Source organism: Mytilus galloprovincialis, chromosome 2 (assembly GCF_965363235.1).
Source record: "Mytilus galloprovincialis chromosome 2, xbMytGall1.hap1.1, whole genome shotgun sequence".
Classification (NCBI taxonomy): domain Eukaryota; kingdom Metazoa; phylum Mollusca; class Bivalvia; order Mytilida; family Mytilidae; genus Mytilus; species Mytilus galloprovincialis.
In genome coordinates this window covers 105,523,149-105,538,783 of record NC_134839.1, presented here as the reverse complement: position 1 = coordinate 105,538,783, position 15,635 = coordinate 105,523,149, and the positions used below count along the sequence as shown (strand labels likewise).

Below are 15,635 nucleotides of genomic sequence, written 5' to 3'. Positions count from 1 at the left end.
TGGACCGTGAAATTGGGGTAAAAACTCTAATTTGGCATAAAAATTAGAAAGATCATATCATAAGGAACATGTGTATTAAGCGTCAAGTTGATTGGACTCCAACTTCATCAAAAACTACATTGACCAAAAACTTTAACCTGAAGCGGGACGAACGGATGGATGCACAGACCAGAAAACATAATGCACCTCTACTATTGTAGGTGGGATATAAAAATACTACCACTGGTAAAATCTGAAATATAAATGGTTTAACAATGATAACAATTTGCATAGCTCTAACATAAAATCACACTGATTTACAAATGTAGCACAACTAAAAAAACATGTGAAAATAACCCTATGACTTTGAAAAAGACAAGATAAAGGTGGCCCCATGCTCTTTGGTTTAAAATAACATAAAACTTACTTCATATTTAAGGACAGCTAAAAAGCTGTTCATGAGTTCTATTCCATTTTAATATTGATAAATGATAATACTTTACAGACTATCTAATTACTTTCTATCGTGTCTATTTATCACTTGATCGATCTTGAACTGCTTTTACTTTACACCTATTTTTCTATGTTTTCAAAACAATAGGAAATAGATTTTAATAAGGAATTTTCAAAAACCTGCAAAAAAGCCATGTTTATTTTAGTAATTGTATTCAACTGAAGCAAGTTCATTTATTTTTTCAGGATTTTTTTTTTTTTTGATTGATGGAAATTGTATTTTCATTAATCTTTGATTTTGTGGTGAATCCAAAGTCTATAGAAAATGTGTTGAAATTTAAATTTATGGTTCACCTTTACCTGTGAAATCTACAGTACTTTTAAAGCTGAAGATTGCTAAATATTTACACTAATTTTTTGTAAAAGATGAAGACTTTTAATGGTGACAGTTTTATTTTTGTTATATTATTGAGATGTTCTTCTGCAAGCTGGAGCAGTTTTAGATAATTTACAAAATATCAAGTTTTTACAAATCTGCTTATACAATATTATCTAACTAAAACAATATTCCATATAAGTGTGCTTGTAATTATGTGTTTGAAAAAAACAGTGTAAAACCATGTTATCTGACACATGTAAGAATGTGTAGATATGGTACAACCTGTCCCACACCATAAGGAATGTTGTCCCAAGATATTTAGTGTGTATACCTTCATGTCAAACAAATGTAAGTACAACCAGTAAATAAAGTGTGTATACCGTCATGGCAAACAAATGTACAACCAGTAAATTTAGTGTGTATACCTTCATGGCAAACAAATGTTCTGTATACTTTTCTCCAAAAACAAATTCTGTCCCTTTATCTGTAAACTTCAGGAAAGTCTGTACTTGTTTTCCAAGAAATTCAAATATTTGGAAACCAACACTCCATTTCAATATAATTGCAGCAAAGAAAAACTGTAGGGTAAAACCTCCAATGACAGGTCGCCAATTAACCTTTAAAATAAAGCAAAAATGTCAAAATTAAAATTGCAACTGGCTTTATTTTTAACAGCTTAGATAAAAATGGACACTTTGCTTGGTGTTACTTGATGTGAAATTAAATTGAAGAAAAACGAAAAATTGATTTACATGTATTATCTTAATATCATTTTTAAATTGTGAAATCATGATTTTCCATAATGATTTGGCTTAATCAAATCATAATGGCAGTCTTCCAATTGTCTTATACATGTACATGATGTAGGTTCGCTTCAAAGTGGCAAGTTCTAAAATTTACTGTTAGAATTGGCTCAGTTTTACATGGGTAGAAATCTTTGTGACTTGCTAATGATATTTACAAATATAATATATGTTCCATGTTAAAACAGCATAGAGCATGGCATGTAAGAATTGTTTCTTCATTTTCATTTAAAAAAATAACAACACTAGCCATGACTTAAAACAAGTGCACACACTGAAATGTCTTGCCTTCTTTTCTTATCATTGATATTATGTTGATAGTCCTAAATATAAAGCTTTATAACAACTATCACATAAAATTAACATGATCCAAGAAAATGGGGTCAAGGTCATATAAACCAAACAAGAAATACATGTACATCTTACAATCATTCAATACACTAAATATAGTTGACCTATTGATTTAAGTTTCTAAGAAACAGACTTATAAACCAAGAAAACTAAACATTGACCAATGAACCATGAAAATAAGGTCAAGGTCAGATGAACCATGCAAGGCAAACATGTTCAGCTTAAAATTCTTCCATACAACACATATAGTTGACCTATTGCTTATAGTTTAAGAAAAAACAGACCAAAAATCTACATCTACCTGTGCAAAATATGATTATCCCCCTTTTTGACATTACAAAAAATTACAACTTATTTTTCAAGTAGTCACTGAACCATGAAAATGAGGTCAAGGACAATGAACATGTGAAGCATCCAGGTCTTCCACCTTCTAAAATATTAAGCTTTTAAGAAGTTAGCTAACGCGATCACTATCCCTATGTCAAGCTTTCTAAAAGTCGCAGGCTCAACAAAAAAAAAACCCAGAACATGAATAAAATCAGAATATTGCAAATTCTTACTAAAATATATGTTCAGTTTCCTATGACAGGAATAGGTCCAGTAAGACCCCTTTTTGGCCCCAAAATATAGCAGTTTTACAATATTGTTAAAATGTAAACTTTTAGTTATTTATTGGACAGAAGAATGCTTCTGCTACATAAATATGGGCTATTTTTGACAATACAATGCACATATATTGGGTACTAGCACCATTAAGTCATGCTAAATTACTGAAATCTCACAATTCTAGCATTTTAGTTAAATTTTAGACAGTTTTCGTGTGAAACGAAAGTGGCCGCATTCGTGTTCATCCTTAATATTGAAATGTAAGTTGTATTTTATGATAATACATAACATATATAAAGGTTGAGGATGAACACGGTTGTGGCCACTTTCATTTTTGACAAAAATCATCTGAAAAGTGACATTTTTCGGCATATTTGGTAGATTTTTCATATTTGAGCTTGAATCGGGTTGTTTGTAATGACTAAATCAGTTAAAATCTTTCACATAAATTAATTGATTCAAATGAAATAGACACTTAAGTGTTTGAAAAGTGGTCAAAATCTTTCGTAAGATGAACCTGAAATTTGAGGCCAAAATCGGTCCTTACCGGACCTACTCCTTTGTAAATCTTGTAATTAATTAAGAGTGATAAAAATAAACTTTAAAAATTTTAAGTCAATTCAGTTGTCATAAACTTTTCAGCTACAGATTTAATGGTAAAATGGTTTATTTTATCAGTGTAAGTTAATATGATACAAAAAAAGAAAAGATTTAAAGAACTGTAGATGCATTAGTGATCCCACCTTAGTTGGATGAGCAGAACATATCAATAGGATGATCAGGAACACAGCCATTCCTGCTAGTGAGATTAAGTTCTGTGGACGGTTCCAAACTGATGTCACAATCAATGTTATCATACCAACTATAACTGCTATCATAAACAATCTGAAATGATGATGATGATGATAATGGACATGCTAATGTGGTATGAATATGAACCCTGCTTTGTACTAGACCAACTAAGCCAGATTTAAAACATGCTAGTTCACAAGGTAGTTGCCTGAAGAAAGACATATATATCACCCTCCCAGGACACATCATTAGAACTCTGAGCCAACCAGTCTTTACTGATACATGCTTAGCAGAGAAGCACTTTTAGCAGTTTCAAAATATTTCAAATGACAATTATGCCAATCTATTATACAAAATGGAAATAAAAGTATAATAGAACCAGCCTTTTTTTACTCATTTAAGAAAAAAATAATTCATAAATTAGGCCATTAGTTTTCTCCATTTGACATGTGTCTCGTCTTGGGACCCTTTATAGTGGACTATGCAGAATGAACTTTGCTCATTGTTGAAGGCCATATGGTTACCTATTGTTGTTAATTTCTGTATTATTTAGTTTGGTCTCTTGTGGAGTGTTGTCTCATTGGCAATCATACTTCATCTTCTTTGTATTCTTGCCATACCTTTGGAGAACCCATGGAAATTATTCAAAAGACAAGCTAAATATGAAAAATCCTGGCTACCCTCTGTGTAAAATCTAGCAATTAGCTCAACAATTAAATTACCCTACTTGACTAAAGGTTGCCCTAACATTTTCCAGAAAAGGATTATGATTCCTGGTTTGTTTTGTACAATGCCACATACAATGTACCTGACATACTTATGTATTTTATAACATGTTATATTAAAATGTACCTTTGAAAAATGTCGTTTTGATAAATACATGAATAATGTAAAAAAAGCATAGAAATGGATGCATATGTATTACATATGAAATGTTAATTTGATAGTAAATTAAGATTATATACAACAAACATATCTTAGTGAACTAAATCCCAACACAAACATTGAATGTATGGGTTGATGTTAGCAGTAAAAACAATATAATAATAAGGGATGTTAGGAGGGGAAAAATTCCTAAACATGAGTATATATCTTCAATATTAGAACTTTTTGAACATTACAAATGTAGTATTTTAAGTTTCATGTTCCCTTTTATCAACAAAGCAACAACTACGCCTAAACTAAACGGACAATTATGATGAAAGTGGGATATTTATTTCATTTGTTTCTTACATTTTGACAAATGTCTGAAGCTTTTGCTTGGATGTAAAACAATCAATGACAGGCTGTACAAAGGCCTTGTAGAGGTCGTCTTCAAATCTCTTTCTGATAAACCATATGACAAAGAAAGCCAGTACAACAATGGTCAGCACGAGGAGAGGTGTTGGATCTCTTACTTTATCTACTGAACACTTCACCATAGCAGTAATAAAGTAAGCAAGGTAACCAATAAACAAGGAAACATACAGTATCTGAAAAGAAATAGATAAAATAACCAATTAAATAACAAAACATAACATTACACAAACAAGCTTTGGTCACAAACGTAATGCTCAAATTATAAGTATGGTATAATTATTCATGTATAATAACGCATGAATTACTTACCGCAGGCAGCAGAGCTCTAGGATCATTAACTTCAAAATACTATAATATGGGAAACATGGACTATGATACTTACATCAAAATCTATGACAGTACAGTGTCGCCGATACTTGAATACACATCTGCATATGGGGATTTAAGAAGTACAATACACTAGAGAGATTAAAGTACAGAGCCATTCAGACATATTTTGGAGTTGGCAAGCACGCTCCTCTCCCGGCTATCACAGGAGATACAGGCTGGACTCCTATACACATGAAAACTCAATGTAACATGATAAAACTATGGCGTAAATTGTGTGAAATTTCTGAATATAGGCTGTGTCGCAATTTTTTAACAAGATGAGTGTTTCAATCAAAACTAAGAACAACGACCAACGGCTCATATATGGTATCTTGTGTTAAGAATAAACTCGTAGAACTGCATCATCAGGAATGGCTAAATGCATCGGAAGATATGCCTAAATTACAAACATATAAAAACATTAAAACGGACTACAATGTAGAGCCATACTTGAAAAAGTGTTTATCAAGACAACAACGATCAGTGATAGCCCCGATGCGAAGCGGAACTTTACATTTAGAGATCGAAAAGTGCAGATTTCGTAATATACCACTTGACCAAAGCCTTTGTTAAATGTGCAAGTCTTAATCAATAGAGGACGAATCCCATCTCTTGCTGTTTTGTGAACGCTATGAACAATTACGAACAACATTATTTAATGATATCCGAGATTGAGTACAACATAGACTTAACTACACTACCAGCAAACATCAAATTAAAACATTTATTTTGTAATTACAGCAAGCTTGTTTCTAACTTTATTTTGAACTGTTTTACCATCACACAATCTGTGATTAACTGATAACCTGCCTTGCTATAATTTGTGAGTAAATTTGAACTATATTTATTTATTTATTTTATTTTCAATTATGATACACAATGTACAGTGCATCATAAGCCTATTTGGCTGGCTGAAAATTACTTGTATATATGAATGTAATTGTTTGTTATAATTCAGGTTGCACTTTAATATTAAAATATTCTATTCTATTCTATAATATTAATATTAACTTATGTTTGATACATTTTAAATCAGGCTCATGCTAGTTTGAAATTTAAAAAAAGAAGTCATATTTCACTTTAATTTTTTACAATCATTAAAAAATATATTTAGTGTTTTCTACCTTCCATATTGGTTTGTAGTTAGTTGTGTAGAATTGTGTTACATTGTCATGGACTTTGATGAAACTGGCAAACAAAGCAGAACTTCTGTCAGAATCATCTGATTGATCACTGTCAATACCAGTCATAATAGTTTCTGAAATTATAAGATGAGCATAAAAAATATAAATTACAAATTCATTTACAAAGAAAAGAGTTGGAACTGTGAGTATATTTTCAAAATGATACATCCAAATGTGCAAATATGATTATCTCTCTTTTAACCACATGCAGCTAAATTAAAGTAAACACGTTCATTTATCTCCCATTTACCAAGCAGAAGACAAGAACTGTATTCCATTATTCACAACCTAAGGTGGTGTTCTACAACTATGCAAAGTTTCATTATTATTTTTCCAGCCATGAAAAGGGAGTTACATGTAGTTGCCCTTAAAAGAGTCTAACCACATTGTTGCAATATCGAGTGAGTCAGTTGATCAGGAAAACCCAACAACACATAACATTTAATTCAGCCTTATCATAAATAATCCATTCTCAAGACTGTATGTACATTGTACTAGTATAAACAGCATATATATTAGTTCTCACCATTGTCAAAATTTATGGTCAAAGAAGTTTTTTCCTCATAATCTTCATATCTCGGTGGTAGATCTGTGTCTGGTAGTGGTACTGCTGAGTCTCCTTTAACAGTTGACATCTTTCAAAAATAACTGGAAAAATGAGCACATAGTCATGTTTTTGTAAGCTTGTTTATAAGGTCTAAACACTAAATCCATTGGATGCCTACTGGTTGATACATGTATTTTATATAATAATCATTTACTTTATATACATGTTATAGGTTTTAATTTTACCCACATTTTGTACCTGCAAGAGGGCACTGGTGCCATTGATGGTGTGGATCCAGGATTTTTAAAAAGGGAACTGAGGTAAAGAAAGTGAAGAATGAGAATTGAATCAAGTCTATGCATTAGTATACATATAGCAACATAAGGTAGACCCAGGTCCCTTCCCTTATTATACCTCTACCATGTTCTATTGGAATAAGTTTTGTTTCTTAAATTTTCCAACATGTCCAAAGCAAAAGTTTAAGAAGAATTGGCTAACATGATACTTGGTCTTATGAACATTTAAAATCCTATGCCTAAATGTTTGTTTATTTAACTTACATATACTTCAGATATCTTATATGTAGGGTTATGTGAGGAAGACATGATGCACATTGTATTTGGTCATATTTGGGGGGTTAAAAAAAATAATTGGGGGAAAAATATGTTAAAGAATTTCTTTTTCTTTTGGCACGGGCCACCTATTTATTTTAAGAAGTGATGTGGGTGTCAAATGGATTTCACTTTCAACTTCTTATCACATGCATCAATTATATCTATCAGATCATTTAGGGGTCATCCATAATTGTCAACCATTTTCCAAAGTGTACAAAACGTACACTTTGGGGGAGGTGGTTAAAAAATCAACATTTTTACCGTACACTTTTTTTTTATCACTACATGTATATAAAACAGTCAGATATATTTCAGTTTTTTTTCAATGCAAATTTCTATATTAAACTAAACTACATGTATGATAGACAGGATGTTTTTTTTTATTAAAAATGATTGCTTCTTGTCTTGAAATCTGAAAATGGTTGATTTACACTTTTTGAGGGAGGGTGGGGGGTGTGAAAAAGTGTATGTTTTGTACACTTTGGAAAATGGTTGACAATTATGGATGACCCCTTTCAGTACATTTCATTAGAATTATTACACAATTATATACATGTTTGTACATACATGTAAACATGAACCTTATTGGGATTCTTATCTACAATTTTGGGATCTGTAGTCCACTGTCTTAACCAAGAGGCTTTGACAACTTAGGCATGTTAGGTGATATATTTCCTATCGTTAATTATCCATTTTTAGATGGTGATGTTCTCTTGTCACCATCTCATGGTGTTTATATATCTCAACTTGTATGATTCGCTCGTGTATGTAACAACATATAAGATTTTAGCAGGAGAAATTTATGTATTACTGAAAAATTATCACACCAGGGTTATCGATATCCGAAACTAGTCATTTACTTAATTTTATCATCAGTAAAAGGAAATCATTCGTAAATATTACTCAACATGCAGTTATCTTATGCGTTCAGGTATTTCACATCTAATCTTTTATGGTAATATTCTTTACAAAGCACAAAAATGTCAGTATTCACCTCAAAAGCTACATGAAACCGATATTCTACTTCATCTGGAGTAAAATCAAAGTGACAGGGAAGTGTGAGTATAAGTTGGGGGAATTTGGCGTAATGGAGGTCAGTGGTTTTTGTACATGTAGGTAGAGAAGTGAGAACCAGGGACACCACTGTCCAGTCCACAGGTATTTGGAGCATGGACCCCCCTTTAATATAAGTCTTAATGTTTTTTTTCCATATTTACAATTTTCTACCATGTATAGACACATACATTTTGTAAGAAGTCTCCAGTAGGTTCTTTCACCACCGAACACCCCAAAAGTTTATTATTTTGTCTTTTATCATTATAAATGTGACTTAAATAAATATTCAAGTTATTAATTCAACAAATCAGAAGATTAAGAGTCCAAATATCTACAGAAAACAGAAAGGGAGAGTCTATAACATCCCACTTTTAGAACTCCGCAGACCCCCATGGACATCTCAAATATATTTTTTTCCTTCTTTAGAATAGTTGTACAAGAGAAGAGAAAAATATCAAAATCTAACCGAGAAAAGAGATCGAGGATACTTGAACTGATTACTAATTATGAATATATTTGAATTTTATTATTTTAATAACACACACAATTTTATGCAGAAAGTGATGAATGATTATGAATCTGGAGACGTTTTTCCTTATATTGATTATCGATTTTAACATAAAAATGATGCCCATAAAAATCTAGGAATTGATTAAATTATACGTAATTTAATTTGTTTTATTGTTTTATTGTATATCAGTTTTTCTTAGTGGTTGGTAGCTTTTGGGGTATTTGGCTGTGTTCTGAGGTGTAAAGACCCACCCAGAAGTCTCAACAACCCATTACACCTTATCCCTAATTCAAACTGACCCGGCCGCTTGAACTTTTGACGCAAACAACAATCACTTTTCCACTGTGGCGTCAGATATTTTGTTTTATGACGTCAAAATTTTATGGGAACCTGTTTGATATCCAGTAATGGCAGACAAATAGCGATAAGGTGTATACCTTTTTTACTATAACCACAAACCCCAAGTGAAAAATGAAGTATTGTAATCATCTAGGAATGGATTATTGAGACTTGTTATATTTATACATTCTAGAAAATAAAATAAAGTAAATATGGAAAAATCTTTTTTTTACAGTACCAAAAAAGGGGGTCCATGCCTCACATACCTGTGGTCTTTCACAGAGTTCGTGGAAAGTGGCAGTCCTCAGGATTTTACCACCAAAATTTTGCATTGGACTGACACAATTTTAGTATTTTTCAATAGAATTAATAGTGAGGACCAGCAGATTTTCTTCAAGGACCACCAAGGAAAAAAAGATTTCGCGAACTCTGAAGTCTTTCCCCCTAAACCTGATAATCGATACTTGCACATGTACATGTTTACCTGAAGCATAGAGTGCCAGATATGAATAGAATATAATGTTTTATTACTAAAAATTGCACAGCGCCCAAATGTATCATATGTCTCTGATGAAATTTATAAAAAATTGCTGAAGAAAATTATAGAGAGGGAAAAAAACACGCAAGCATGAAGGAAAACAATACAATTAAAAAATAAATAAAAATATAACAATGTTTTGAACATTTCAAATCCTTTGCACTTATTTTCTTAACTATTTTATCGTATAGATATTTGATACGTATGTATAACATGTATAACAAATAATATACATTTTGTAGCTCTCACCTTGTCGCTTTACGTCCGTGTATCTACCGCTTTTTTTTAATCTTTAGAATAATCTATCGGCAGTCCTCGGGTTTCTTCCATTCAGAAAGAGGAGCGGAAATAGCCGAGTTAACACGAAGTCTTGAACTTTTGTTCCAAGCCAATGAAACACTATCTATTTTCGTTTCCGCGAATAAACAGAGCCATGTGTGCAACGTGGTTGCGTCATCTAGTACCTTGGCACTCCTTTGCGGATAGTTTATTCACTTATGACATACACATGATACAAGAACATAGGTGCTATACGAAATGTTTTTTATGCCCCACCTACGATAGTAGAGGGGCATTATGTTTTCTGGTCTGTGGCTCCGTTTGTCCGTCCGTCTGTGCTTCCGTTTGTCCGTCCGTTCAGGTTAAAGTTTTTGGTCAAGGTAGTTTTTGATGAAGGTGAAGTCCAATCAACTTGAAACTTAGTACACTTGTTGCTTATGATATGATCTTTCTAATTTTAAGCCAAATTAGACTTTTGACCTCAATTTCACCGTCCACTGAACAGAGAAAATGAAAGTGGGAGTTTCAGGTTAAAGTTTTTGGTCAAGGTAGTTTTTGATGAAGCTGAAGTCCAATCAACTTGGAACTTAAAACACTTGTTGCTTATGATATGATCTTTTTAATTTTAAAGCCAAATTAGACTTTTGATCCCAATTTCCCGGTCCACTGAACATAGAAAATGAAAGTGGGAGTTTCAGGTTAAAGTTTTTGGTCAAGGTAGTTTTTGATGAAGGTGAAGTCCAATCAACTTGAAACTTAGTACACTTGTTGCTTATGATATGATCTTTCTAATTTTAAGCCAAATTAGACTTTTGACCTCAATTTCACCGTCCACTGAACAGAGAAAATGAAAGTGGGAGTTTCAGGTTAAAGTTTTTGGTCAAGGTAGTTTTTGATGAAGCTGAAGTCCAATCAACTTGAAACTTAAAACACTTGTTGCTTATGATATGATCTTTTGAATTTTAAAGCCAAATTAGACTTTTGATCCCAATTTCCCGGTCCACTGAACATAGAAAATGAAAGTGGGAGTTTCAGGTTAAAGTTTTTGGTCAAGGTAGTTTTTGATGAAGCTGAAGTCCAATCAACTTGAAACTTAGTACACTTGTTGCTTATGATATGATCTTTTTAATTTTAAAGCCAAATTAGACTTTTGACCCCAATTTCCCGGTCCACTGAACATAGAAAATGAAAGTGGGAGTTTCAGGTTAAAGTTTTTGGTCAAGGTAGTTTTTGATGAAGCTGAAGTCCAATCAACTTGAAACTTAGTACACTTGTTGCTTATGATATGATCTTTTTAATTTTAAGCCAAATTAGACTTTTGACCCCATTTTCACCGTCCACTGAACATAGAAAATGAAAGTGGGAGTTTCAGGTTAAAGTTTTTGGTCAAGGTAGTTTTTGATGAAGGTGAAGTCCAATCAACTTGAAACTTAGTATACTTGTTGCTTATGATATGATCTTTCTAATTTTAAGCCAAATTAGACTTTTGACCCCAATTTCACGGTCCACTGAACATAGAAAATGAAAGTGGAAGTTTCAGGTTAAAGTTTTTGGTCAAGGTAGTTTTTGATGAAGCTGAAGTCCAATCAACTTGAAACTTAGTACACTTGTTGCTTATGATATGATCTTTCTAATTTTAAGCCAAATTAGACTTTTGACCCCAATTTCACCGTCCACTGAACATAGAAAATGAAAGTGGGAGTTTCAGGTTAAAGTTTTTGGTCAAGGCAGTTTTTGATGAAGCTGAAGTCCAATCAACTTGAAACTTAGTAAACTTGTTGCTTATGATATAATATTTTTAATTTTAAAGCCAAATTAGACTTTTGACCCCCAATTTCACGGTCCACTAAACATATAAAATGAAAGTGGGAGTTTCAGGTTAAAGTTTTTGGCCAAGGCAGTTGCGGATCCAGAAATTTACATAAGTGGGGGCCCACTGACTGACCTAAGAGGGGGCCCGCTCCAGTCACGCTTCAATGATTCCCTATATAAGCAACCAAATTTTTTCCCAAAAAGGGGGGCCCGGGCCCCCTGCCCCCCCCTAAATCCGCCTCTGGGCCAAGGTAGTTTTTGATAAAATTGAAGTCCAATCAACTTGAAACTTAGTACATATGTTCCCTATAGTATAATCTTTCTAATTTTAATGCCAAATTAGATTATTACCCAATTTCACGGTCCATGGAACATGGCAAAGGATAGTGCGAGTGGGACATCCGTGTACTTTGGACACATTCTTGTTTTTTATTTTATGTTCATAATATTGTTGCAAAAGGATGCCCTTTCTAGGTTCATGATTACATTAATAAAATTCTTTTCCTTTCTTAATTATCCTCATTAATATTCATAAATTTTTATGATTATTAAATTTAAAAAGTTTAACATTTTGATATTTGGTAAAAGTCCGGGGCGTCTTCAGCCATTTAAAAAAGGGGATTCCTCTAACCCAGGACAAAAAAGGGGGAGGGGGTTTCCAACTGCATGTCCCCATTCAAATGCATTGATCGTCAAAAAAAGGGGGGTTTATTATTATTATATTTAGACTCGTGAAACACACATAATTGTCTTGGTACTCGGTCATAGGTGTTGAGCAGTGTCCATCTGATCTCAGTCCGGCAGTGAACAGCTCCCATAATGAATGATAAATGCGGCTAACATTGTCGGACCAGTCAAATAACTCATGGTAGATCATGGTACTATAAAAAATAGAATCACAAAATTACTGAACACCGAGAAAAATTCAAAACGGAAATGAAGTCCCTAATCAAAAATCCAAAAGCTCAGACACAAATATACCGTATTCTTACAGCGAACCGAAATTGGATATTCTGTGAAACGGTTATTCCATAACGGTTAACCAACTCGTGATGGCGTTCGTACACTTTACGAAGGGATGATTTCAACTTCACCTTGGTTTAATAGCTTACTTGTGAGTAGCAATCCTCTTTCAATTAAATCATGATAGGGAATACAAGCCCGGGCATATCGTTTAATTTGACGGTTAAATGAAACATGCATATGTCTAGACATAAAAAATAGCTATTCAAAAGATACTGGCCCCAGGAAGACATCAGTTCTTTGGTAGAACAGTGACCCAACATGAATGTTCAAATTGGCCCAACGTTTAACGTTATAAATGCAATTCAAACGTTTGCCCATTGTTGGAAAAAAAGATGGGCAAACGTAGTACTATCAAACATTATTTCGGCACTGCTTTGGTTCAATGTATAGGTGCTGCATTAGGAACATGATGTAAAACCTATCGATCGGAGCAGCACCAGACACAATTTCTGGTTTTATGTTAGTTAGGCCTATAAAGCTTAAATATTTTTTGTTATCCTTCATTGTTGTTACTATGTTCTACTCGCATCATACCCTGAATATTGACTTGGTTTGGTATACGGCTTCTCTATTTTCATGTTCTCTCACTTGATATCAAATTGTTTTTATAGTGGATCATATTGGAATTTTATTAAAAACTTTAAAGTAACATTTTACTACCTTGCAGTATACTGTCATTAAATGATAGTCTAGTATGAACATAAATAATCCATTATTTGTCACGACAAAAAGCAAAATCTGAAACATACTACGATTTTTCTTTTTACAGTTTTCGATCTAATCAGTATAATGTAGACGGCTCTGATTTTCTTCCTTCCTCCTGGTCTGTTCACGTTCAACTTTTAATCTGTAGCATTTATTTATTTAACGTTTTCCATTCACAGCTTCTGTAAGAATTTTTAAGTACATAAAAACATGCAACACCCCTTGTGAATTTATACAATCCATGGTATGAATAAAAATAATCATGGCTTAACAATACATTTTGTATAAACTTATATCAAGGATTTGTATATATTACTATACAAATCCTTCCTTATCATATTATTGAATATTTTACTTTGGCAATTAATTTAGTTGTGTACATGAAAAAAGGAAAATCACAAAAAACTGAACTCCGAGAACTGCCTTAAATTCTTTTCTCGAGCGTCAAATTCTAGTATGTTATAACCGAGTGTTGTAATATTGATAAAAATTATACCACCTTTTGCGCCTTGTAACTTTTAAAGTAGTTTCGCAGACGGTCACTTGTTGGTTATTTGCTACGAATATTTAAACTTGTGGCAGTATTTGTGCATAATAATTTAATCTTTTAGATACGGTAATCAGTTGCATAAGTTTCATTTAAACGAGAACAAAAGCAAATTCACTCTTATGATAGCCGAAACAATCAATAATAAAACAATTTATCATATACTTGTATAAAATATTACTAAAATTTTACAGTTCAATAACATTTGAAAATATCAAAAGGCTATGAAAGGATTACTAGGTTTATTGACCAGATTCTTAAGAATTTCCATAGCGGGCTGATAAAGGTACCTTTATTGACTGCTTCTGGAATGTTATCACATGCCTTTCCGTTAATTTCCGTGACGTTTATCACACGCAACTTCGTGCATTTCCGGAAATTTGAAACGACAACAGAACGCGGAAAACGGCAAGTGATAAGATTTTTCCCGAAATAGTTGAGGAGCAAAAATGAATTAAGTTTGACATGTTTTGAAAGACATAAATGAGGTGACAATATTATTGAAGAACATGATAATTGTTGTGACAAAACAAATAAAATGCTTGCTATATCAATAAAACAATTAAAGTAAAGAATTTGTTTTGGTTGTCTGTAAATATTTTCTGAAAGTGCAAAGACAAACAAAATTGAATTCTAATAGTTCTTGTCTGTATATCTTCTGCTGAAGTATATGATAAAAAGATAATTACATGTCATTTTTCATATCAGACCCTTTATCGGCCCTCGTTCATGATATCAGCCCTCGAGCCTGCGGCTCTTGGGCTGATATCACAACCTTGGGCCGATAAAGGGTTTGATATGAAAAATGCCATGTTATAATCTATACTTATCATATACTTAGACTAAATAACAAATGATTTTTACCGTATGATAATAGCATTAAATTAAAGTATTTTCCATATTTTTCGAATTGGTGCTTAGCGGGCTGATATGAAAAGTTTATCACATGCTTCGATTGTTATCACATGCCTTTCCGTAACGTTATCACATGGCATTCCGGTGAAACTCGGCAAATTCCGGAAAATACACCTCAATGCTACGTTTTCAGTGAAGAACATTACAAAGTAGTGTACAAAACAATTATTTGAATACTGGAAAGTATATTGAGTAAAATAATTAAATAAAATAAAAAAAAAAAAAAAAAAAAAAAAATTAAATAAATGCATTTTTTAAGTTTTTCTGAAACATAATTTAGAAAGTTACTTTAAAAAAGTTGACTTTTCCAAACAATGTTCATTATGTATATTGTTGAATTATTTTTTTGTAGATTCGTCCATATTATAATGTGGTTTTTTTTTTCTCTGTTGAGGCATATTATAGAAAGATTTCATATTGAATGTATCAAATTTTGGGTCCGACGTCCGTGAACTTTTTACTCTTTCAACTTCTTTTCGGGAACCACGTAAAAGGATCAATATATGAATCTGTTATTTTTCTCTACTGTTG

General features: G+C 32.5%; 1 protein-coding gene across 2 annotated transcripts in view; it reads right to left on the bottom strand.

Moving 5' to 3' along the window:
* The window catches only part of LOC143065248 (solute carrier family 28 member 3-like), a 28,599-nt gene extending 18,431 nt beyond the window's left edge, over positions 1–10,168 (bottom strand). Inside the window, exons 1-6 of one of the 2 annotated variants that reach the window (XM_076238700.1) lie at positions 10,070–10,168; positions 6,742–6,863; positions 6,156–6,289; positions 4,597–4,835; positions 3,315–3,456; positions 1,237–1,428 (exon numbers count right to left, since the gene is read on the bottom strand). In XM_076238700.1, coding sequence (XP_076094815.1) covers positions 1,237–1,428; positions 3,315–3,456; positions 4,597–4,835; positions 6,156–6,289; positions 6,742–6,850 — 816 coding nt within the window. In that variant the 5' untranslated portion in view covers positions 6,851–6,863; positions 10,070–10,168. Of the gene's footprint in view, positions 1–1,236; positions 1,429–3,314; positions 3,457–4,596; positions 4,836–6,155; positions 6,290–6,741; positions 6,864–10,053 lie in introns of both variants that reach the window. The other variant, XM_076238701.1, reaches the window with a different exon arrangement.
* Positions 10,169–15,635: the final 5,467 nt, after the last annotated feature.